Source organism: Cryptotermes secundus, unplaced genomic scaffold (assembly GCF_002891405.2).
Source record: "Cryptotermes secundus unplaced genomic scaffold, Csec_1.0 scaffold537, whole genome shotgun sequence".
Lineage (NCBI taxonomy): Eukaryota > Metazoa > Arthropoda > Insecta > Blattodea > Kalotermitidae > Cryptotermes > Cryptotermes secundus.
The window spans coordinates 857,033-882,304 of record NW_019740661.1 but is presented as its reverse complement, the minus strand read 5'-3'; the positions used below and the strand labels follow the sequence as shown (position 1 = coordinate 882,304).

The 25,272-nt window shown below is 45.2% G+C and overlaps 1 protein-coding gene across 2 annotated transcripts in view; it reads right to left on the bottom strand.

The window, feature by feature from the left end:
• Positions 1-213: 213 nt before the first annotated feature.
• Positions 214-25,272, bottom strand: part of LOC111872524 (protein borderless) — a 56,951-nt gene continuing 31,892 nt past the window's right edge. For both annotated transcript variants that reach the window (XM_023866528.1, XM_023866529.2), the window contains 7 exons: positions 23,363-23,581; positions 21,231-21,493; positions 16,909-17,081; positions 14,694-14,738; positions 13,028-13,213; positions 9,917-10,166; positions 214-1,329 (listed from right to left, as the gene is read on the bottom strand). In XM_023866528.1, the coding sequence (XP_023722296.1) occupies positions 9,925-10,166; positions 13,028-13,213; positions 14,694-14,738; positions 16,909-17,081; positions 21,231-21,493; positions 23,363-23,581 (1,128 nt within the window). In that variant the 3' untranslated portion in view covers positions 214-1,329; positions 9,917-9,924. The remainder of the gene's footprint in view (positions 1,330-9,916; positions 10,167-13,027; positions 13,214-14,693; positions 14,739-16,908; positions 17,082-21,230; positions 21,494-23,362; positions 23,582-25,272) is intronic.

Below are 25,272 nucleotides of genomic sequence, written 5' to 3'. Positions count from 1 at the left end.
AACACATATGCACACTAGGGGAACCATACATCAACAGCTGAGCATCAACGCAGAAAGAAGGCAGTTTCCACACCCACAACTGTTAACACCTGATAATGACCACTTCTGGTCGAAACATACCGTAAGAACTTTTAAAGTGACTAGATTTTAATAAGTTTTAATACATTGTTGCATATGAGACTGTAGAACTAATTAACACTAAGTGAAAAGTGCAACAGGATACTACAATATAATATTACGTTTTATATAGTTATCTGTGGAATAAAACTGAATGCTCTATATTTTTTAACAGGACCGGTACACTTTTCAGCATTTTCTTCATAAAAATGTGGGGAGATTACAATTTTTCTTGGTTCAAAATTTCTTCATTGACGAGTTTAATGAGCTATCAAGCCGTTCGCAGTTTCTTTCATCTAACCTCATCCTATCAACAGTTCTATACAGAATATACACCTCTACAAGAATAGTATTTTCTTTTTGGAATGTTCTAAGAAAACTCTTATTCGAAATTTATGATAAAAACATTAAATATCTCAAATTTAGCAAGCTATGAAAAACATAAATTGTTATAGGAATATAAATTGAATATTATCTGCACTAAGAAAAACTGAATGAACTTGTATATCTGCCAGTAGGCCTAGAGTCAAACGTTAAAATAAAAAAAAAAATATATATAAACGCAGTAATTTACAATATGCGCTACTGATGAGTCAAGCATTTCTTAAGCCTGAATATAGTAAAGCTTATTTGTCAGGGCCATGTAGTCGAAATTTCGGGTATAACTTTCTTACATAAAACTAAAATGAAAAATTTGAAATAGAACAGAATGACAAATCGCAGTGCTCTGCAACAGTCGCCCATTGGGTCTACACTCTAAGGTGCATTAGAATTTCCTTAACGAAGAATTTTACGAATTTTTTGAAACCTACATCTCATGTTGATCATGTTTTGGGGCTCTGGATGTACTGCCGACGTTTAGGAGATCTTTCTTTCCCCCATCTTCGAAGTGGTCTCGTTGAGATATCGATGATACAGTCTGCATCTGCACCGTGACATCATCCAGAAACTGGATCCAGAGCCTCTGAGAAAACCTGTACTCTGTGGTGTCACTGAACAGTTGTAAACATTGAGTTTCGCCTGTTAGGGGCGTGTCACACTGTTGTACATTTAGCAACGTCATTTACAAACTGCTAGATTCCTGATGAACCAAAAACCAAGCGCAGTTTGAGCTCCTAAGGCCGAAATACACACTTCGTAACTACGAACTCTGCTACGTGGACTGATACTTGTCCCACAACAGGTATCTCCCTTACCGACAGACCCTGGAACCTGAAACAAAAAGCAAAATCGATAGGGCAAAAACAAAACAAGCAAACTCAGTGCCTTCAGTCCGCAAGCGAAATATACCGACCGAGCGACCGCCGCTTGTCGGCGAGGTTAGTGCCAACTTTAGCGGATAGAGGTTGTCGCGTGGTCAGCTCAACGAATCCCCAAGGCCGTTAATTTCGGTTTTCTAGACCGCAGCCGCTATTTCCTTGAAATAATTCCTAAATTATCCTCACGATGCTGAGTGGATCCCGTTCCAGACCCACTACTTCTCAGAAAATCTTGTAGCGCCGGGAATCGAACCCTGACCTCTGTACCTGTAGGCAGGAACTCTGACCACTAGACCACAGAGGCAGTCAAGAATCGGTTGGACACTAATAGTTTCTGTTACGGAAACTCGCCCCGGAACATCTGACTCCGTTTTCCTTGACCACAGCAGGGATGGCCAACCTTTAAGCTGCCTGGTGTCACATTTACGCCAAAAGTTACTCACCGATAAGAAGCTCCAATGCTTCCTGGTAAACTTATGACGTCTACTGCTATATGCCTTGAGACAGTCCTTCGACTCTTATCCTGTGCTTGTTTTTAACAGGGACATATATGAGACTATCTTTGTTTGTGGGAAGGTTTTTTAAATTTGACTTCAGGTCTTTCATTGTTCAAAAATAAATCCTACAAGATAACACAACTTTGTGCTTTCTTGTAGCCATTATTCCTGGGATAACTACACTTCTTACTATTCGGGGCAAGGGAAAGGGATTCCTTTGGCGCTACAGTCCAAATTTTGGCGTTGGCCTACCTCCATGAAACCCTCTGTTTCACTTCGGTTTACTAATCTTAGACATTCGGTAGGACTCCTTGGGCGGGCGATCAGCTCATTGCATGGCCTCTACCTGTACACAAAAACAGAAAATGCACACACGCACACACACACCAAATATCCATGCCCTGAGTGGGATTCGAACCCACAATCCCCGCTTCCGAATGAGCGGAGACAGTGCTTGCCTTAGACCGCTCGGCTACCGTGACAGGCTGAAAAGGAATTATGGATTGGTAACAATTATGAAATGGCTCCAGGTGCCAATATGGACAACATCTGAAATCATCAGTGCCAGTCAATATTTCAGAACATGTCAAATTTGTCACTGGTGCAAATGCTGAGCAGAGTTTCTGATGCAGAAATGGTTAGTTGCATATGTTGATTATGGATCGGATTTCGCTGAAAAAATGCAGATTTTCTTTGGTAATAAGGAATACTGAGTTATCGCACACGTGATTGGAAGAGGCCGACACTAAGCCCGTCAAGTCGAGTCAACCCACAATGCAGAAGCTGGATTCATGTTGACCTGTCTAGAAAACTCACAGTACATCCAGGCTGAATCTGTAAAAAATACTAACTTATCAAGAGTCGTTATGATATATGGCAAAATTCAAACAGTGCACCGTGTGATTTTGTTCATATATCAGAACACCTCTGTCGTCACTGGAAATTTTGCTGGAAATAATTTTTGGGAAGACCTTTCATAATCTCCGTCACATTACACTGTATTTCGGTAACACATTCAAAATGAAATCCTTAGAATTCAATTTTCAGTTCTGGAAAGCGAAAGCGCGTCTGAGCAAGTATGGTACTTTCCAACAGCGGTTAATTTTTAGCACTTGTTTCAGTCCTTATTTAGCTATGATAATCTGCCACGCAGGAACAGAAAAATGTAAAATATCTGGTACAAAGTGTCCAAATATTGGCGTGTCACACACTGATCTGCCATGATTCATGATAAAGCAGAATGGCAAAGAACAAAACTTTTAGTTTAGCAAATAAATTCCAGGAATATAACTCCAGCGTAGAAACTTCCGTTTACAGTGCCTAAAATATTTATTGCAAATCTCGTGTTTGTCATGCATTGTTATATTAAATGCCAAGTAAGTGAGGAAAATTATAAAAAAGCAAAAAATATTTCAGCAGCGCTCTCAGAATTGCTAATATCTGTAACAAGATGTTTAGAAACATCCGTGAGAGAAATTAATCCTCGAAACTGTGAATCAGAAATAAAATTGCAAGGAAACAAAAACAATTTATTCTTCCCCGCCTGTTACATAAAATATAGAATGATCAAGTCAAGGAGGATGAGGTGGGCAAGGCATGTAGCACGAATGTGAGAGACGAGGAATGCGTATAGGATTTTGGTGGGAAAGCCAGAAGGAAAGAGACCACTAGGAAGACCAAGGCGTAGGTGGGTGGACAATGTTAGAATGGATCTTAGAGAGATAGGATGGGATGGTAATGACTGGATTGATCTGGCTCAGGATATGGACCAGTGGAGGGCTCTTGTGAACAGGGTAATGAACCTTCGGGTTCCATAAAATGTTGGAAAATTCTTGAGTAGCTGCAGAATTGGCGGCTCCTCCAGAAGGGCTCAGCTGCATGAGTAAGTACGTAAGTTACATAAAATAAAATTGGATGATTTGATAATTTCTGATGATGTTTCTTAAAATATATTTCAAAATTTTATGTTCTGAATCACAAGTCCGAAAGAAATAAATCGGAATATGATTATTAATTTTTAACAGAATTTTACATAAAATCATTGGCACTAATTAGTTAATATTATTATTAACTGCATGGTAATTAAATCCGTGCAGAAAGAAATAATTTAAATCGCAAGAAATAAGAAATGTAAAGAATACCATTCTTCATGTATTTATATTTCCCTTATTTTCTTTTTAATTTCAGTCGGCAGTTTGGTAGAATTGAATAATTACTGGTGTATTGTGTGACAGCCGATCACGGTGACTGTGCGGTCTAAGGCATGAACTGTCTTTGCTCGCTCGAACGCTTGTATCGTGGGTCTTAATCCCACTCGAGGCTTGGATGTGTGTGTGTGTGTGTGTGTGCGTTTATTCTGTGTTTGTGTTGTCCTTTGTGTAGGTAGCGGCCTTCAGACAGGCTGATCACTCGTCCAAGGAGTCCTACCGTCTGTGTAAAAAAAAGGTTGCGGAATTGAAGAAGTGGCCAGGGCCCATGTAGAGCTATTGATGGATGAATGAATGAATGAATGAATGAATGAATGAATGAATGAATGAATATTGTGTCAGGAACTAAAGAGAGGGAGAGACAAAGTTCATAGAACGTGTCAGACAAGCGGCTTTATACGTCTGTTTCGAATATTCTTTCCTTGCTAGTGGGGTGGGACTAAGTCCCTTGTACTGCGGCCACTTCTGGACTATTGCACCAGCCCCAGATGATAGGTGAGGGTGATTGTGGAGCAACTGGTGGAATGAAGATTGGCAGGGGAAACCGAAGTACTCGGAGAAAACCTACCCCAGCGCCACTTTGTCCACTACAAATCTCACTTGACCAGACCGGTAGGAAGCCAGCGACTAACCGCTTGAGCTATGGCGCGGCCTCTGTTTGGAATAAGAACTGTAGGAATTACGAAGTCCGTGTATGCGACTCGTACCGTAAACAGAACTTCGGAATAAAGGTCGATTAGCCACACTTTGAGCAATCGAACACGTTGTTTGAATGACTAATCATGTCTGCCAGATATTTACGAAGTGGCCACTAAACAGGTGGCTACCCCAGGTGTGCTGTGTGACGCAATATCTGGGTGCACTTGTACTCACTCGGTACAACCACACAGGATGGATTCACACACACCACGTGTCTTCGTCAAGTTGCTGTGAGTCACATGACATCTGGTGCGACGAGTGCAAAACCTAGTTCATATTGAGCCGACAGATTTAGGGTTGATGTCCTGATTATTGAACGACATTTTTCAACAACATACACCTCACACCCCGAATGAGATACGATGAAGGCCGTAAGATCTGGCCGAAGCCTCTACTTCCCCATCCGCAGAAATCATTAAGAAACCTCTGTTACGTTATTCATCGGTATCCACTCCACACTCGAATCCGGGACATCCCAAATACAAATCTAACGTGTTATGTTTTCATTAGGCCGCGCCATAGCACAAGCGGTTAGTCGCTGGCTTCCCACCGCGGCGGCCCGGGTTCGATCCTGGGTCTGGTCAAGTGGGATTTGTGGTGGACAAAGTGGCACTGGGGCAGGTTTCCGCAAAGTACTTCGGTTTCCCCTGCCAATATTCTTTCCACCAATTGCTCCACAGTCACCCTCACCTATCATCTGAGGCTGGTACAATAGGCCAGAAATGGCCGCAGTACAAGGGATTTAGTCGCACCCCACTAGCAATAAAAATAATATATTTTCATTAACGGTAAGGAAGCTGCAAAATTTTGAAGGCTCACAACTCCGAGCCAGTATCTATCCTACTCAAACTGCGTCAGTGCACATGCGCAATATTCCTGTTATGATATCATGTCTACTCTCTTCCGTCTGGACGAAACAGACAGTGTCTGTAGGGTCCTCGCAGGAACTTCACAGAATGGCGGCCAGTACGAAGCCATGTGTTTTATGTTTGACCGCCCTTCCGGTCTAGTGGTCAGAGTTCCCGGCTACAGACCCAGAGGTCCCGGGTTCGATTCCTGGAGCTACAACATTTTCTGAGAAGTAGTGGGTCTGGAACGGGGTCAACTCAGCCTCATGAGGAGAATTGAGGAGCTATCCGGCCTAGAAAACCGGGATTAACGGCCGCGGAGATCCGTTGCGCTGACCACGCGACACCCTCTGTCCGCAAAAGTTGTCACAAGATCTTCGACAAGCGACGGTAGTTCGCTCGGTCGGAATAGTTCGTTTGCGGACGAATGCCACGGAGTATTTTTTGTTTTGTTTTGTTTTATGTCCACTCTATAGACACCGTGAGAGCAATATAAGGCAGTTATATCTGTAACCACGAGGTTTGTTTTCATTTTTCGTGACTGCTAGGTTGTGTACGAGGGGAAGCATAGCAGGAGTAGTGGGTGTTGTGTTAAGCCTCAAGAAAGGGCTGGTTCGGAGGATTCACAGCTTCTCCTTGTCTAAACCTCGTGTTCCCTTAATCCTTGTTGCGCATTCAAATGACATCGGTCACGCTTAAAGAACAGAAACCTACATTCTGATGTCCAATTACGTTTACAGACATTCTGTCTGTTTACTAACGGACTGCCCATAGGAAAGAGTGTGAGCCGTCATATTCCTTGTACTGGGTGTCGAACCCGGCCATCAGACCCATAGTGGGTCATTTTATTGACTGAGTTATTTCAGCTCGCCATTTAGGATCATTTATTACTGAGTCTTTAACGAAGACGGTCCAACTACAGTCATTATGTAAGGTCGAATTAGACGAACAGATACAACTGTTGACTTTTGGACATTATCCGCCGTCCTGTTTTTATTTAAAGACAACGTTCCGAGGACTGGAGGCTGCCTCCGTCCTCAGATCATTGTTCTTGTTTCGTAAACATGTTGTTAGGGTGCTTGAACTGGGCTCCTGCACTTTAAGACGATGCACAATGCAACTCAATGAAACACAACCAGAGCCACTCACTGTACTTCTTCAACTGAACTTCTGCTATCAGCTACAGACGGCGCTAGTGCCACCTGACGCACATCTTTCATGTTACAACAGTGTCGCCACTACTTTTTATTGAACCCTTGTATTAGGCCAAACTGAGCAAGCTTTTGCCTTAGCACGGAGATGACGTCCGGTCTCCGAAACCTTGTTTTTAAATAAAAATAGGATAATGTCCAAAAGGTCAATAACTGCATTAATATACCTCCGCCACAGGCTTTTAGACCTTATTTGCGAAGAGATGACCAAAGTGTTAAGGATTTGGAGAGAGGGAATTATGGCATACTTGAAGATATTTTTCCCAAGTCACTTCGAGAAGCAGGGGAAAGTGAAGGAGAACTTGAGTTGGGATAGCCGATAGTCTATCCGATAACTGAAGCGGATAGCTCCGGAGAACGGGGTCATTTGTCACAGTTCTCACCTTATCGTCAAGTACATTAACTGAAATTACTTCATTCTGATAAAAGGGGGGGAAAAAAAAGTGAGTGCCGGAGATGCTGGCACGTCAGGGGCATGCGCACCTGATGCACTGAATCCTACATGTCTCAATGCAGCAGTTTTAGAATTTAACAACCGACAGTTCCACTGCCCAATTTACACATATGAAGACACGCGGTAGCGTAGGTGTGAGACACTATACTAGAAGCCGGAAGGTCGCAGATTCGACTCCCCATGAGGTGCATTTCTTCAGTTGACCTAACCCTTCGAGCTGCACTATGGCCCTGGGGTCGACTCAGCCTCTAACAGAAATGAGTATCAGGAATCTTCGGGGGGGGGGGGTTAAAAGGCTGCCAGCGCGTAAAGCTGACCTTACAGCCATCTGTGAGCCGAAAGTCTAAAGAAAATGTGGGAGTCTCGATGCCTCACAACCCTATGGGCCTTTACGGCCTGTTACAGGGATAGCTTTACGTTTACCTTTTTTTTTTACTTTACACACCTGAATGACGTAGAACGCTTTTGTACGTTTTCGTGCAATATGGTTAGAATACTGTTGTATGTCGTTAGGTTACACACTATATTCCAAGTAACTTCTATTTACTGGAACTGGATTCATTCAACCTGCACCAGGGTTTTGACACTGCGTTTCCGCGAACAAGGTGAACTACTGTATTCTTAGGAAATTTCTTGATGAGATCAGCGACCATTAACTGCTCCTGAAAGCCTTGAGCGGGGAGTCACTTAGATTCTGAGGAATTTATCAATTTTCCACGTGGTGGAATTCCAAACGACGTGTTCTATGTGTGGTGTGGCATGTACATCTGCATGCTACTGTATTTCTACACACGGTTCATGCTGATTTATTATATTTCTTATATATATATATAATAGAACAATTTAGGGGCAAGTAACGAATATCGACAGTAACAGACTGGTATAATGTTAAGATTAAAACTGACAGCTCCCGAAAACAGCGCCACTAATCCTATATCAAAGATTGTTAGCCATAACACAACGCTTCGCACCACCATGTATGATGTGTTTAACGTAACGCTTCACACAACTTTGTGTCTACGTTCATAGTCGTTGTTCACGCCAGTCGTTCTTAGTTAGCTACATGTAAAAGGTAAACTTGTACCTCTGATTAACTAATTAAGCACTACGCCATGAAGGCGTATGTGGGAGTGGATGTAGATCCACATTTTCTTGACCTCGTCACTAATTTGAGGTGAGTGGTCAGCTTCACGCCCCGGCCGCTTTACTCCCAGGGAAAGAGCCCCCGGTACCCATTGGTTAGGGGGTTGGGTGGACCCCAGTCACTATGGAGAAGAGAGAAATGTCTTAATCTTGCCAGCAATAGAAACCCAGTTCCTCTGTTGTCCAGTCCGAAGCCAGGTAGCTGAACTGACTGAGTTACTCCTGGAGCTTCAGTACCGGTACTGGAGTTAGCGTCCTTCCCTTCACCAGCACTGCACCCAGACGGGTATGGCACTGCTGTAACAGTGCTTTCCATGGAGTCCTGTTTGATAGTTGAATATTGTTCAAATTCTTTAAGACGTCTTCGTAACTCCCAATGCATTTCTCTACCTTCGTACATTTAGTAAATGCTGATACAACACACTAGACCCTATCTCTGTTTCAGTACTGTAGACGTGACATGACTGCGGGCCGGTAAACTTGTACGCTCCTTCAGGTCCAAGTGCAACATATCCATTCCTGTAATTCTTTTTATTGCTAGTGGGGTGGGACTAAGTCCCTTGTACTGCGGCCACTTCTGGCCTATTGTACCAGCCCCAGATGATAGGTGAGGGTGATTCTGGGGCAATTGGTGGAATGAAGATTGGCAGGGGAAACCGAAGTACTGGGAGAAACCCGCCCCAGCGCCACTTTGTCCATCATAAATCCCACTTGACCAGACCCGGGATCGAAACCGGGCCGCCGCGGTGGGAAGCCAGCGACTAACAGCTTGAGCTATGGCGTGGCCTTCCATTCCTGTAAGGCTTCACAGTGCAGCTCAACAGCCGTGATATTGCTGCGACCTAGTACGGGCGTTACCTCCGGTCAAGGTAGCCGAGCGGTCTAGGGCATGTACTGTCTTCGCTCGATCGGAAGCCGGGATCGTGGGTTCGAATCTCACTCAGGGCATGGATGTTCAGTGTTTTTGTGTGTGTGTGTGTGCATTTTTTCTGTGTTTCTGTACAGGTAGAGGCCTTGCGACGAGCTGATCAGCCGCCCAAGGAATTCTACCGAATGCCTAAGATCTAGTAAACAGAACTGAAGAGGAGAATTTTGTGGAGGAAGGCCAAGGCCCAAATTTGGGCCGTAGCGCCAAAGGGGGGGGGAGTATGGGCGTATGTACTCAGTACGTTCTGCTAAGTCCACCTTCAGCATAAACATAACAGGGGACAATTAATTGGGTTCCGCTACAGACCGGCCCAACTTATAATGCATTTGTGTTACATGCTTACGTCGAGAAAAGCCTTAGGTACTCTTGTGTGAATACAACTTTCTGCGTCCTCATTGAGGGATATTTTGCTTGGTGCTGGTTATGTATACGTTTTCTTACGACGTGTCTCACTCTGCATTGCAGAACTATTGGACATGCCAATGATCTGACATTCCTGAAGACACGTATTTAGCCAGCTCTGCGACAGGAATACACTTGTATCATATCTCACCTTGAAATTCAGTAGGCCTCCTCTTTCGCCTCCTGTTGAAGTCTCTTTATGTACAGTTGACGCACATACCAAGAGCCACCCGCCGCCACCAGCAAGAAGGCGATTCCTACAGCCACACCCACTGCGATGGCGCGTATCTGTCTGTAGCCTGGCACGTGTAACATGTACTTATTGCTTGCAGCTTGGAAGTCGTTATGCGACACCGCCAGGACCTCGAAGTAGTACGTCTTGTCCTCTTCCAGGCTCGGCACTGCGAGAAACGGGGAACAGAGTAAGGGGTCAAGACTTATCATGGCGGACTTTCGTCTTCAGTTGTATGTTCCACACGAACAGTAAAGCATGAATATATTACAGAAGAGCTTTCCTTACACTCACACTATCAAACACTCCCAGGGCAAATATAGAAGTTGTTTCTAAACGAGGTACCTCGTTCCTAGCATAGAAAAAGGTTAATTGCAGATGTAACTAAGCGACAGGTATCCCTTACAAAAAAAACAATCTTCGTGGTTTTTAGTCCGCAAGCGAACTATACCGACGGGAGCGACCGCCGCTTGTCGGCGAAGTTAATGCAAGTTTAGTAGATAGATGGTGTCGCGTGGTCAGCGCAACGGATTCCCATGGCCGTTAATATCGGTTTTCTAGACCGCAGCCGCTACTTTTCCATTCAAGTAGCTCCTCAATGATCCTCATGAGGCTGAGTGGACCCCGTTCCAGACCCACTACTTCTCAGGAAATCTGGTAGCGCCGGGAATCAAACCCGAGACCTCTGGATCTCTAGGCAGGAACTCTGACCACCATCCCTTACAAGAATATTTACTGCTACTCAATTAAACTATCTGAATTTACAATTAGTCGAACACGCTTCATAACAGTTAATGACAAGTGAACGTGACGTTATAACTTACTCATGACATGAGATTATAATAGTACTTAATAATAGACAGAGCTACTGGGTTTTCGGACTTTATCCATTGTCCGGATTCTAAGTAACTAAGAAAGAAACACAATATTCCGGAAACTGGATCTGTTTCCGTCCTCAGGTGAGGAAAGACACCTACTCTGTTGGGTCCCTTAGAAAGAGCTAGCCTCAATCACTGGCCCTCACCTGAGGATGGAAACAGATCCAGTTTCCGAAACGTTGTGTCTCTTCTTAGTTACTTAGAATCCGGACGATGGACAAAGTCCGAAAACCCAGTATCTCTGTGTGTTATACACCATCGTCAGAGCCCTATAGTATCTAGTAGTACTTAATAATGCTTAATGACAAATACTCGTACATTCTTGCAGCGAAGTTTGTGGGCCCGCGTGAAACTTTGGTTATACTGTATTATGCAAGTCACACGTACATTTTTATTCTTTCTAGCACCATCTTCCGTCCTTTGAGCCTGATGTTTTCATAAGCTTCGGAATATTGAACAGGTAACTGATTATGTGTGCCGGTCACGGTAGCCGAGCGGTCTAAGGCATGCACTGTCTTCGCTCGCTCGGAAGCCGGGATCGTGGGTTCGAATCCCACTCAGGGCATGGATGTTTGTGTGCGTTTTACTGTGTTTGTCTACAGGTAGAGGCCTTGCGGCGAGCTGATCACTCGCCCAAGGAGTCCTACCGATTGTGTAAGATCTAGAAAAACCGAAGTGAACGGAGAAGTTCATGGAGGTAGGCCTAGGCCCACTGGGGCTCTAGTGCCAAGGGGGGGGGGAAACTGATTCTGTGTAATTTTATGGTTAGTAATTAATCTTGAATGCCAGAACAATCTTCATGAAAGTTGGTATATACGTATATCATGCCATCTGAGGCCATGTCAACGGTGGATCTCATAAATCACTCCCATCAGTAATACCAACATTGGGCCGCGTCATAGCTCAAGCGGTTAGTCGCTGGCCGCCCACCGCGTCGGCACGGGTTCGATCCCGGGTCTGGTCAAGTGGGATTTGTGGTGGACAAAGTGGCGATGGGGCGGGTTTTCTCCGAGTACCTCGTTTTCCCCTGCCAATCTTCGTTCCACCAAATTCTCCACCATCATAATCACCCGGGGCAGGCTACAGTAGGCCAATCAGAGATCGCCGTGCCGAGTGGACCCAGCTGGACTCCACGAACACTGCAGCCTCCCAGATTATTCTGCTTAATACGAGTAGACTTCATTACGCGTACATACAAAAGATTTTTCTACTTGTACGTTACCGCCATGTGCCGCTGGGGAGGTAGGGATCCTCCGTTGCGCAACATGTCACAATATATTAAAATTACAATGACAAAAATGTAGGCAATTCGTTCTTCCAAGAACTTCTTGCTATTTATGTGCCTACTTTCCTTATTTTATGAGATCACCATGCTGTCTGTGTGTCCCTTCCTACTAACTTTTGAATGCCTGAATGAATCTTTACAAAAATTGGTTACTTATATCATGGCACCTTAACCCATCTCAACGGCGTACTTTACAAATTCCCCCCATCAGTCTGTGTCTGTATGTGTATGCCCTTATGGCTGCTAGGCAACGGCTCGTTAGAAACGTTACCAGGGCAACGACTACACAAGCAACAATTGAAGAATTGTTGGACACGTTGTTTTATGTGCGGTCCGTGTCGTATCAAACGAAGGTAGGTTATTAGTTCTTCCCAGAACTTCTTGTTTCATTTTACATAATGCAGAATTACTTGGTACTGGGAAATTGTTTTCTTACAAAAATGAAACAATTACAGCAAGAGATGATAAAATTGTATATCACATAGTATTAAAAATCAATAGATCGAAATACAAAATAAGACGCATAATTAATGATGCTTACACTAGAGTTTTGGCAACCCGAAGACAGAAGCCCTACGCCTCTGAAGCCTGGCTGACCAAGCCCCCCCCCATAATACCTCCATGCTGAACAAATATACGAGTAATATATGGAGGTCGTAACCTTTGTAATAACATTTTAACATAGCTATGGTTAAAATGCCGCTGAAATCCAAAGGGTGATTAAAATGAATGCGATACTTTGGTAAGAATGTCATAGAGACTGATTATTTCTCAACCCTGTCAAAATAACGCGTCATTACTAGGCCTCACATCCACGTGTTTATTTGGGACAGTTAAAGAGATCTAAAGGTCTGAACACAGGGTCACCTATAAACATGGTGTCCTGGGTTTCCGCGCTGCCGTAGAAGTACTCCATGGACGCCTGGGTCCATCGGACTCTGTATTCCCGGAGTTCGTCACGACCGAATTCCGGGGGCTGCCACGTGACCAAGTAACCGTCTGCTGTCAGACTCACGGATACATTCCGAGGCGGGCCGATCTGCTGGAACTGACCTGGAACAATCATTCGATCCTTGAGTATGTACCCTTGGAACGCCTTTGGTTTGTAGAACAATTACGCGGTTTGCTGAAACTGGTCAAAGTTCCCCCCCCCCCTCAAATTTGCTGGAAAATCGGTCTATCTGCTGGAACTGAAATTGATGCAGTCTCATGAATTTTGGTATTTACTCGGGGAAAATCACGAGATCTGCTTCAACTGTCCTCTTCCTACGCGTGACTCGGTGTCATCTGCCAGAACTTGACCAAAACTAACCTGCTGACTAGACAAGGCCAATTGCTGTGGTGTAGAGGAAAATAACACAGCCTGCGTCAACGATGATGTTATCGTCAGAAAATGGACTACATCATGTGGTTTTCATTAATTAATCAACATTAATAATTTCACCAACTGGCGGAAATTCAAATTTAGGTACGCATTTTTATGCTCTCTAAATGAAAAATTATAAATAGGACTGCCTGTATAGGGACTATTGTATACAAAAATATAAAAGTTACCTTCTCTGTGTAAGATTTGAGGTTTTCACGACTGTGACTATGAAGAATGCCGTCTTCTGGGATGTGGCGCCGTGCAGATCCTGTGTAAACCGACGTTTCGGAGGAACATCGGTTCGCACAGGATTTCACGGCGACACATCCCAGAAGACGGCATTCTTCTTAACTTCTCTACTTTTGAATCTGACGAAGTGCGCTGTCAGAGGTGAACCCCCAGCAGAAAACCGAACCTGTGGCAATGCGCTGGCAGGCCGAGCCTGACGCACAATTCAGAGGTGACGATAAATGTGTTTTCGCACCACAGTCACCCTGAGAGCAGAAAAAAGAATCCCAGATTATGGTCTTATGGGATGTGATATCATAAAGTCTCGAAGAAATGTACTAAAATTTCGGAAGAACATGTTACTTCAGTCTTCGGAGAAACAGTTAAATTTTAGACCCTAAAAATAGAGGCAGTACTTTCCTCCGAAACGTCGGTATGTTCGAGTAAATACCAAATTAGAAGTCATCGCCTTTCAGAAGGCCGTTATATCAATAACCACTTTTCACAGTGAGGGCCTTAAACCTCACAAATACGCCTTAATGCTTAACATTTAGCAACTGTGAACTTCAAGGGCCGCGCCATACCTCAAGCGGTTAGTCGCTGGCTTCCTACCGCTGCAGCCCGAGTTCGACCCCGGGTCTGGTCAAATGGGATTTGTGGTGGACAAAGTGGCACTGGGGCAGGTTTTCTCCGAGTACTTCGGTTTCCCCTGCCAATCTTCATTCCACCAATTGCTGCACAATCACCCTCACCTATCATCTTGGGCTGGTACAATAGGCCAGAAGTGGCCGCAGTACAAGGGACTTAGTCCCACCCCACTACCATTAAAAAAATGTAAACCTCTACAAAAGCATGGACTAGGAGGCTCATATTCCATATCGGCGAGGGGCACACACCATACATGAACTGGTCCCAGTTTCAGACTTGTGTTTTACTCACCCAGCGGCGTTGTTTCATGCAAGGAGACATTGTTACTCCTCCATCCTGCAAAGAAAAAAGCACTTTATCACTAGTGTTCAATAGGACGCAATTACACTATTACAGAATTGAAACACGACGTCGGGTGGCTATTATTTGCACGGTAGTGAGCACGTTCAAGTTGTGAGAGCTAAAGCAATCAGCGTGAGGCTCTGTAATTCGCATTATCCAATTTCACGATTTAATGCAGATCATCTGAGGGATGTGCTGATGTCACAGCGGTGGTTAAGAAGAGTTCCTCTGGCAGAAAGCGACGCTATACTTTCTGCAGGCTACATGCTGGTTTCTTGCTTTTCTTACACTTCTACCATAAAGCTTAAAGTGACATATTCCTCCGAAACGCCGGTTGAACTTCAACGGAATACATGGCGTTATATCCCAGAATATTGAACTCTTCAAAACTACCGCTGTGAAAACCTCAAATCCTATGACACGACTATTTCCTTTTAAAATCCTTTCAGTTCACTACTACTAATCAGCCGACTATTCGATATTATCTACTTACAGATACAGTGTCGTTAAGTAAACCAAAAATAAATAAAGAAAATCAAAGTCCACACATGTTCCAACCAGATGCGTTTGTGTGGTCATTACTCATTTTTATGGCCTGTCAGTCTATCTGTCTATCTATCTATGGCTCTACAGTCCTTTTGGGCTTTGTCCGTTTTTTCAGTTTCTTAATCCACACAAGGTCGGTAGGATTGCTCAGACGGGTAATCAGCCCATTGCAAGGCCGCTGTCTTCATACAGAACAACACGAACACAGAATAAACACAGACATCCACGCCTCGCGTGGGATTCGAACCCAAGATCCCAGTGTTCGAGAGGGCGAATACGCTTCATGCCTCAGACCGTGCGGCCACTGGGACCGCTGATCGGCTTATGGTGCTGTCAGTACCCCAGACTCTACAGAGTCGAATGGTAAGGTAAGTAATGCATTGTGAATTTGAAACGCTGAGTGAACAAGCTGCCATGACATTTATAAGGACACTATTCCCGCATTTGTCTCTAGGGAAACCACGAAAACCTAGTCAGGATAGTCGATGTCCGACCGGAATTCAAACCGGACATCTCCCGAATACAAGCCAGAATCGCTACTGCTCGAGCCAAAGTGCTCTGTTAAATATTGATGTTGCAGCTTCAGAGGATACTCACAGTGGGATCAGCTGGAAAGATGATTTATAATGTCACGTGGGTATGCAGTTGGCAAGAGATGGCCGTCATATATTTGGACCTACGTTTTTTTCGAAATTCGCTCCAACACATGAGTGTGTATGACATGATATTCATTACCCAATCGAGATTCGAACCAGGTAACTTCCGAATACAATGCTGCAGGTTTTCCGCTACTCGGACCGAGTAAGTTGGTTTATTGATAACATTTTATACTCGTGTCCCGGGGGTGCTCGGTTCGAATCTTGGCGGATACATCGACTATTCTGATTGAGTTCTTGTTTTCTTTCCTCTTGCTCCCACTTTGGAGCACAGGGCTGATTTCTCAGTTTCATGATCATTTTACAGACGGTAGGGCTCCTTGGACGGGTGATCATCTCGTCGCAAGGCCTCTACCTAAACACAGGACAACACAAACGCAGACTAAACGCATACACATACCAAACATCCATGCCTTGTGTGGGATTCGAACCCACGATCCCGGCTTCCGAGCGAGCGAAGACTGTACATGCCTAAATGGGCCCATACACGTACGAGTCTGGTTCGCGAGTCCGGCTCGGCGAGCTTGACTCCGGAGCCGGGCTCGGATTTATTTCACGACACACTCATGAGCTGACTCCAAACTTTGCGACCCACACACGGACGAGTTTGGCTCATTGGAACCCGAGCCGAGTCGGACTCGCGAGCCAGACTCGTACGTGTATGGGGCCCTTTAGACCGTTCTGCTACCGTGACCGGCGAATGAGGTTTTAGTGGTTTTCATTAGTGACTACCAGGAAATTATGGCGAAAGTACCTCGAGTAGACCACGACCTTTTAATTTAAAGTCCTTTTCATTAGTCGTCAGTCGTCCTACCCCTCGCTACGTAGTGCGGGGCAGCGACAGCCTCGTGAATTAAACCACGCACAAAAACGAACAGACGCTCTTTAGTTAATAAACCAGTGAAAGGAACAAGCAGTGAGGTATCCATATTGTCGAGCAGCTGCGCCAAGAGTAGACGTGCCTTTGGTAGAGACACGGATGGCCTTGCTGAACATGCCGTCGCCATGTCTGTCCTGGCTCAGCACCATAAACTCGTACAGACGTCCGGGGCTCAGGTTCGAGACCGTCTTCTGGTTCGCGCCTTGGTTCGTAATCTTCGTGGTCCGCCACTCGGGAGTGTCCGCGGCTCGGTACCTGTAAGAGGAGTGTCTGAGGATTATGTACAAATTTATTCCATGGTACATTTGATAGTATATTCACCCGAAGAGACTGAGGAAGCACAATAACTTTCAAGTGAGAATAGCTGTCAATCCGGGCTAGACTCTAGAGAAGGTTCTCTCAAAGGGTAGCTCACTGCGGAAGGGGTCTGAAGCTTTACAGCACAACACACTGATATACGCGCAGATTTCCTGGCCACGGCTTATGAAGAGTTAGAAAATAAACGTTTGAAATGTGGGATTAATCCAAATGTACTCTGTCATGACGAAATAGTTTAACAAGAGGTGTCATCCGTTGCTGGGCAATGGCACGGTAACGCGCTCCTACTTCAGCAAACAAACAGGCCATTGTTAGGCAACGAATAAACATGCAACAGTAGAGGAGTTGTTAGTGGCGGCGTTTTCTATACGGTCCGACCCCAGGCAATTTAAAAGACTGTGCTGAAGAGAGCAGATACCTACATTTTAAAATTACAGCACCTGTTAAACAAGGCTCCCTGCACAAATGGAAATTTTCCGTGGTGCACATCGGTCCGCGAGTTGCACATGGCTATCAACTTTCCATATGTTTAAGATTATGCAACAAAATTGTGCAGGCAACAAACAGAAGTCATACAAAATTATGAGAATGAAAATGTTCACAGCATAGGGAAAGGAGCAGCCAGATTTAGATAATATAAGAGGCTTAAACTTGACGACGGTCAAGCTTACGACCGTTCAACTGGATAAGCTACCGTTGTAGCATAAGATAAAGTACACTGTTCACATTCAGTAATTACCAGACGCTGTACTGTAGAGTGACCCTGTTCACATCAGTACTCACCAGACACTATACAGTGACCCTGTTCACACTTAGTACTCACCAGACACTATACAGTGACCCTGTTCACATCAGTACTCACCAGACACTCTACAGTGACCCTGTTCACACTTAGTACTCATCAGACATTATACAGTGTCCTTGTTCACACCAGTAGGCCTACTCACTAGATGCTGCACTGCACAGTGACTCTGATCACACCAGTAGGCCTACTCACTATGTGCTGCACTGCACAGTGACCCTGATCACAGCAGTAGGCCTACTCACTAGATGCTGCACTGCACAGTGACTCTGATCACAGCAGTAGGCTTACTCACGAGATGCTGCACTGCACAGTGACTCTGATCACAGCAGTAGGCTTACTCACGAGATGCTGCACTGCACAGTGACTCTGATCACAGCAGTAGGCTTACTCACGAGATGCTGCACTGCACAGTGACTCTGATCACAGCAGTAGGCTTACTCACGAGATGCTGCACTGCACAGTGACTCTGATCACAGCAGTAGGCTTACTCACGAGATGCTGCACTGCACAGTGACTCTGATCACAGCAGTAGGCTTACTCACGAGATGCTGCACTGCACAGTGACTCTGATCACAGCAGTAGGCTTACTCACGAGATGCTGCACTGCACAGTGACTCTGATCACAGCAGTAGGCTTACTCACGAGATGCTGCACTGCACAGTGACTCTGATCACAGCAGTAGGCTTACTCACGAGATGCTGCACTGCACAGTGACTCTGATCACAGCAGTAGGCTTACTCACGAGATGCTGCACTGCACAGTGACTCTGATCACAGCAGTAGGCTTACTCACGAGATGCTGCACTGCACAGTGACTCTGATCACAGCAGTAGGCTTACTCACGAGATGCTGCACTGCACAGTGACTCTGATCACAGCAGTAGGCTTACTCACGAGATGCTGCACTGCACAGTGACTCTGATCACAGCAGTAGGCTTACTCACGAGATGCTGCACTGCACAGTGACTCTGATCACAGCAGTAGGCTTACTCACGAGATGCTGCACTGCACAGTGACTCTGATCACAGCAGTAGGCTTACTCACGAGATGCTGCACTGCACAGTGACTCTGATCACAGCAGTAGGCTTACTCACGAGATGCTGCACTGCACAGTGACTCTGATCACAGCAGTAGGCTTACTCACGAGATGCTGCACTGCACAGTGACTCTGATCACAGCAGTAGGCTTACTCACGAGATGCTGCACTGCACAGTGACTCTGATCACAGCAGTAGGCTTACTCACGAGATGCTGCACTGCACAGTGACTCTGATCACAGCAGTAGGCTTACTCACGAGATGCTGCACTGCACAGTGACTCTGATCACAGCAGTAGGCTTACTCACGAGATGCTGCACTGCACAGTGACTCTGATCACAGCAGTAGGCTTACTCACGAGATGCTGCACTGCACAGTGACTCTGATCACAGCAGTAGGCTTACTCACGAGATGCTGCACTGCACAGTGACTCTGATCACAGCAGTAGGCTTACTCACGAGATGCTGCACTGCACAGTGACTCTGATCACAGCAGTAGGCTTACTCACGAGATGCTGCACTGCACAGTGACTCTGATCACAGCAGTAGGCTTACTCACGAGATGCTGCACTGCACAGTGACTCTGATCACAGCAGTAGGCTTACTCACGAGATGCTGCACTGCACAGTGACTCTGATCACAGCAGTAGGCTTACTCACGAGATGCTGCACTGCACAGTGACTCTGATCACAGCAGTAGGCTTACTCACGAGATGCTGCACTGCACAGTGACTCTGATCACAGCAGTAGGCTTACTCACGAGATGCTGCACTGCACAGTGACTCTGATCACAGCAGTAGGCTTACTCACGAGATGCTGCACTGCACAGTGACTCTGATCACAGCAGTAGGCTTACTCACGAGATGCTGCACTGCACAGTGACTCTGATCACAGCAGTAGGCTTACTCACGAGATGCTGCACTGCACAGTGACTCTGATCACAGCAGTAGGCTTACTCACGAGATGCTGCACTGCACAGTGACTCTGATCACAGCAGTAGGCTTACTCACGAGATGCTGCACTGCACAGTGACTCTGATCACAGCAGTAGGCTTACTCACGAGATGCTGCACTGCACAGTGACTCTGATCACAGCAGTAGGCTTACTCACGAGATGCTGCACTGCACAGTGACTCTGATCACAGCAGTAGGCTTACTCACGAGATGCTGCACTGCACAGTGACTCTGATCACAGCAGTAGGCTTACTCACGAGATGCTGCACTGCACAGTGACTCTGATCACAGCAGTAGGCTTACTCACGAGATGCTGCACTGCACAGTGACTCTGATCACAGCAGTAGGCTTACTCACGAGATGCTGCACTGCACAGTGACTCTGATCACAGCAGTAGGCTTACTCACGAGATGCTGCACTGCACAGTGACTCTGATCACAGCAGTAGGCTTACTCACGAGATGCTGCACTGCACAGTGACTCTGATCACAGCAGTAGGCTTACTCACGAGATGCTGCACTGCACAGTGACTCTGATCACAGCAGTAGGCTTACTCACGAGATGCTGCACTGCACAGTGACTCTGATCACAGCAGTAGGCTTACTCACGAGATGCTGCACTGCACAGTGACTCTGATCACAGCAGTAGGCTTACTCACGAGATGCTGCACTGCACAGTGACTCTGATCACAGCAGTAGGCTTACTCACGAGATGCTGCACTGCACAGTGACTCTGATCACAGCAGTAGGCTTACTCACGAGATGCTGCACTGCACAGTGACTCTGATCACAGCAGTAGGCTTACTCACGAGATGCTGCACTGCACAGTGACTCTGATCACAGCAGTAGGCTTACTCACGAGATGCTGCACTGCACAGTGACTCTGATCACAGCAGTAGGCTTACTCACGAGATGCTGCACTGCACAGTGACTCTGATCACAGCAGTAGGCTTACTCACGAGATGCTGCACTGCACAGTGACTCTGATCACAGCAGTAGGCTTACTCACGAGATGCTGCACTGCACAGTGACTCTGATCACAGCAGTAGGCTTACTCACGAGATGCTGCACTGCACAGTGACTCTGATCACAGCAGTAGGCTTACTCACGAGATGCTGCACTGCACAGTGACTCTGATCACAGCAGTAGGCTTACTCACGAGATGCTGCACTGCACAGTGACTCTGATCACAGCAGTAGGGCTACTCACTAGATGCTGCACTGCACAGTGACTCTGATCACAGTGAGCACTCACTAGACGCTGTACTCTACAGTGATCATGTTTACACTGGTACTCACCATACGCTGTACTCCACTTTTGGGCGCTCGAACCCTGGTACCCATGTAAGCGTGACGGAATTCTCGTTGCTTGTGGCTGAGAGGTTGTAGGGCGCGCGTGGCGCCACGTTGTCGATCATAATCTCAGTGTCGGACGAGATTGTGGCAGCCTCGTTGGACGCGACGCACTGGTACAGACCCCGATCGCTGTCCCTCAGGTTCTTAATAGTCAGATTGCCATTCTGCATCTTTATCCTGTCCAGTGGAAGCGCCAAACTATCTTTCTGCAAAGGCAAAGAAAGGCCTAACCGATTTCACAATATTTCGTCTGCAGCAACAGACCTCGTACTCTCGCGTTCAGGCCTTCATACATCGAGACGAAATTGAAGCAGTACTGTAGGAATGTGGGGGCACTATGCTACAAGCCGGAAGGTCGCGGGTTCAAGTCCCGATGACGTCATTGGATTTTTTTCAATTGACCTAATCCTTCCGGCCGCACTGTGGTCCTGGGGTTGACTCACCCTCTAACAGAAATAAGTACCAGGAATTAATTAAATAATTTTCCTGGGGAGTAAAGCGCGGCCGGCGCGTAGGGCTCTTACCGCCATATTTGAGCCGATTGTTTAGATAATGTGGGACCCTCAACGTCTCACGACCCTATGGACCTTCACAGCCTGTTACAGGAATAGCTCTACTTTCATTTTTTTTTTACTTTTACTTTGGGAATGTGTTAGTCCCTGCACATTAAGCATTTAAATATTGCAGAAACGGAAATCAACAAATTACCTTACAGACAGGTTCTTAATAAAGTATAGCTCCTTTGGAAATCATAACATGCAAACAGGTCCAGTAAATACAGCATAGAAATTGTTTCCTGTTGTAGCTGTAATTTTCCGAATTATATATGGGACACAAAACAGATGACTCTCCCATATCTGCTACGTGAACACAGGGAGAGCGTGGAAATTGATGCTTACATGAAATGGGGTAACACCTTCTGATTCTATTAAATGGGACTCAAGCGTTTATGGCTATAGAACCCTTAGTAGGCATTTTACTATGCATGTTGATCGGGAATCTGTACACAACGTGAACAGTGAAAATGAAAAATGGTGTAATTATTTTAATGTCATTATGGAGGGTTTTATAGCACCAGTTTCTTTGACTTTGTTGTTCAGTGTAGTTCTTCAAAGAATGATGATATACAAGCAAGATCGCCGTCATTACTCCAGTATTACTTTGTATCTCCGTAAGTGGCCCTGCAGTTTGGGGGTTGGACTTAAGGCTGACGACCTTGCTGAGTGAAAACATTATTGTTGGGATATCCAAAGATATAAAAACCGGATGTAATCTGACAGAATTTTCTAAGAAAGGCTATGGCGTAAAGGGCTGCTTTTATATTGATGATGACGATGATAATGATCTCCGTAAGTTATCTATGTAACCGGAATTTGACTGGTGCAAAGCGAAATATCTATAGAAGGCGCAAAGCCAGTTTCTCATAAATTTCGCACAGGTTTAGAGGGAAATATTCGTGGGCAACGCAAGTTTATAATCTCATTTAGAGGGGCTCTGTTGCCTAAGAATATGTCAGCAGTGTTTCAGTTTGTGACATCGTCAAACGGAAGAATGTCTGCACAAAAAGCAGAGAACAATGATAATAAATACAGTGTGGATCTTGTAACTTAACTCTTGCTGTACGTATCTGTGAAACTTGCTTTATATTATCTGAGAGAAGAGCATACAGTGAAAATGTATGCAAGCAGAAGGATCGGAAGAAAATTTGGGCCTAAGAAAGAGGAAACAGGAGGACAGAGATGATTACATAAAGAGGAGCTTCACAATAACTACTCTTCATCCAATGCTTATTTTTCTTTTATGGAGTATTCTTTAATGCTAACAGTAGCTAGACTCTACGGCGTCGAATGAAAGGACGGTTCATGAATGATGAATGTGCTGTTGATACGTACAGCGCCATAGAGTGTTTTGCACTTAGATCCACAGCAACTCTACAGCAAGTTCCTCTTACTGTTTAGCGCCTGAAGATGGCCCCGAAGGGCCGAACCATGTAAATAAATATAAATAATTGGATTATTTATGCTAAACTGGGGGGTTGACTTTGTTACGCTGTTCTGTGTGTGGTGGCTGCTCACCCTCAACCAGGCGATTTTGGGTTTGTGGTTGTCGTCCCCGTCGACGGCGTCGCAAGGCATCTCGAGAGTCTCGCCCGACTTCCTGAGGTACAGGTTGTGGGGCACGATCGTGAACATAGGGGGTCGCTGCACGATCACGTTGATGGGGGGCGAGGGGCCCTCCGTTCCGAGTTCGTTTCCTGGCGTGCATGTGTAGCGACCGCTGTGAGACTCGTTCACCTGCAACATGTTCCTGTGTTCAGTGAGGATTTGCTTGTGCAGCCCTGTCAGTTACAAACATTTGAGCTAATTGAGAGAAGCCTTGACGCTCGGTATATTACACTTCATGCTCTGTCATAAGCAACATCACGGTGAAAAATACAGGTTTCTCCTCTTTTCAGCCTCCAAAGTTTCTTAAATTCGCTCGCTTTCTTTCCCTTTTCTTTCTCTTCCCTTTCTTTCCTCCATCCTTTGTCTTCGCCTTTGTATTTTTTTTCAGTTTCTTTCAATATTTCTGAATTCCATTTGCCTCTAATTTTTTCTGTTTCTTTCTTTCATTCCTTCCTCGATTCATTCCAAGGTTTACATAAACTATAAGATAATAAAGGCAAACAAACGAACACATGGAAAGGTGATTCGAGTGTGAAGCAAGATTATGACAATCTGCCTTGTTGAGCTTTATGTGTAGTTTTAGTTTATTCCAGATAATGGCAATATTAATGAGACATAATAACCACACTGATTAAGCAATCTATTAGCATTTCAGCGGCATCGAAAGCCGGTACAGATGAGGCAAACATCCATTCACTTCGTATGGATACATTTACAACTTCATGTAGTTTTCTTTAGTGGGGGGTGGGGTGAGACTGAGTCCACTTGGTACGTCAGCCACTAATGGTTCGGCCACACAGAGCGCTACGTACGCGACGCACGCTACGTACGCTATGTTCGCTATACGAACAGAAAAATATCTCCCTTTATTGCCAATGTGACTGGCCACACAGACTTCCGTACGCTACGTACGCTATGTTCCCTACGTTAGGTGCGTCGCAGAGTGTACACAGCGTACGTAGCGAACATAGCGTAGCGCTCTGTGAGGCCGAACCTTAACTGGCTTATTGTACCAGCCCCGGATGATAGATGATTTAGTGGAATGATAACTGGCAAGGAAACCGTAGTATTCAGACGAAACTTGCCCAATGCCACTTTGTCTGGCACAAAACACACGTGACCTGACCTAGGCTCGAACCCGAGCCGTCACGGTGGGAAGCAGGCGACGAACACCCCGAGCTATGGCACGGCCTCAAAACTTCACGTAAAGGACATGGAACAATTAAATAGAGACATCTTCTCATAGAAGTAGATGTACTATATCGGTAGGGTCTACAATCAACAGAGAGCCATAAATAAAATTTTACACCTATACAAAACGTAACTTACAATAAAATACAAAGGGCAAATTTTTTCTCCTGATATACAGATGTTTCCGAAAGCTACTACTTAAATCCGGAAGTGGCGGTTACTCAGTGGTTTCGAAATACGTATCTTGAAGTGGTAAACGAATTAGGAGTATACACAATATTTTATGGTATAATACCGTATTTACGCATGTATAGGCCACGTGCGTGTATAGGCCGCGGCACAATTTTCAGACAGAAATTATAGGAAAAATAATTTTCTTGGAATATTATTTCAGGAGTAGAAATTATTCCGAAATTTGGCAACGTTAATTTTTTTTAAATGAAGTGTGATTTCGAATATTTTGAATATAAGCCGCATCCCAGTTTTCCTCTTGAATTTTTGGCAAAAAATGTGCGGTCTATACATGCGTAAATACGGTATATAAAGTACAAACCTGCTCTGGGTTCCACCCAATCTCCTAGGAAATGGGTATCGGGGGGTCTTTCCCAGGGGTAAAGCGGTCGGGACGT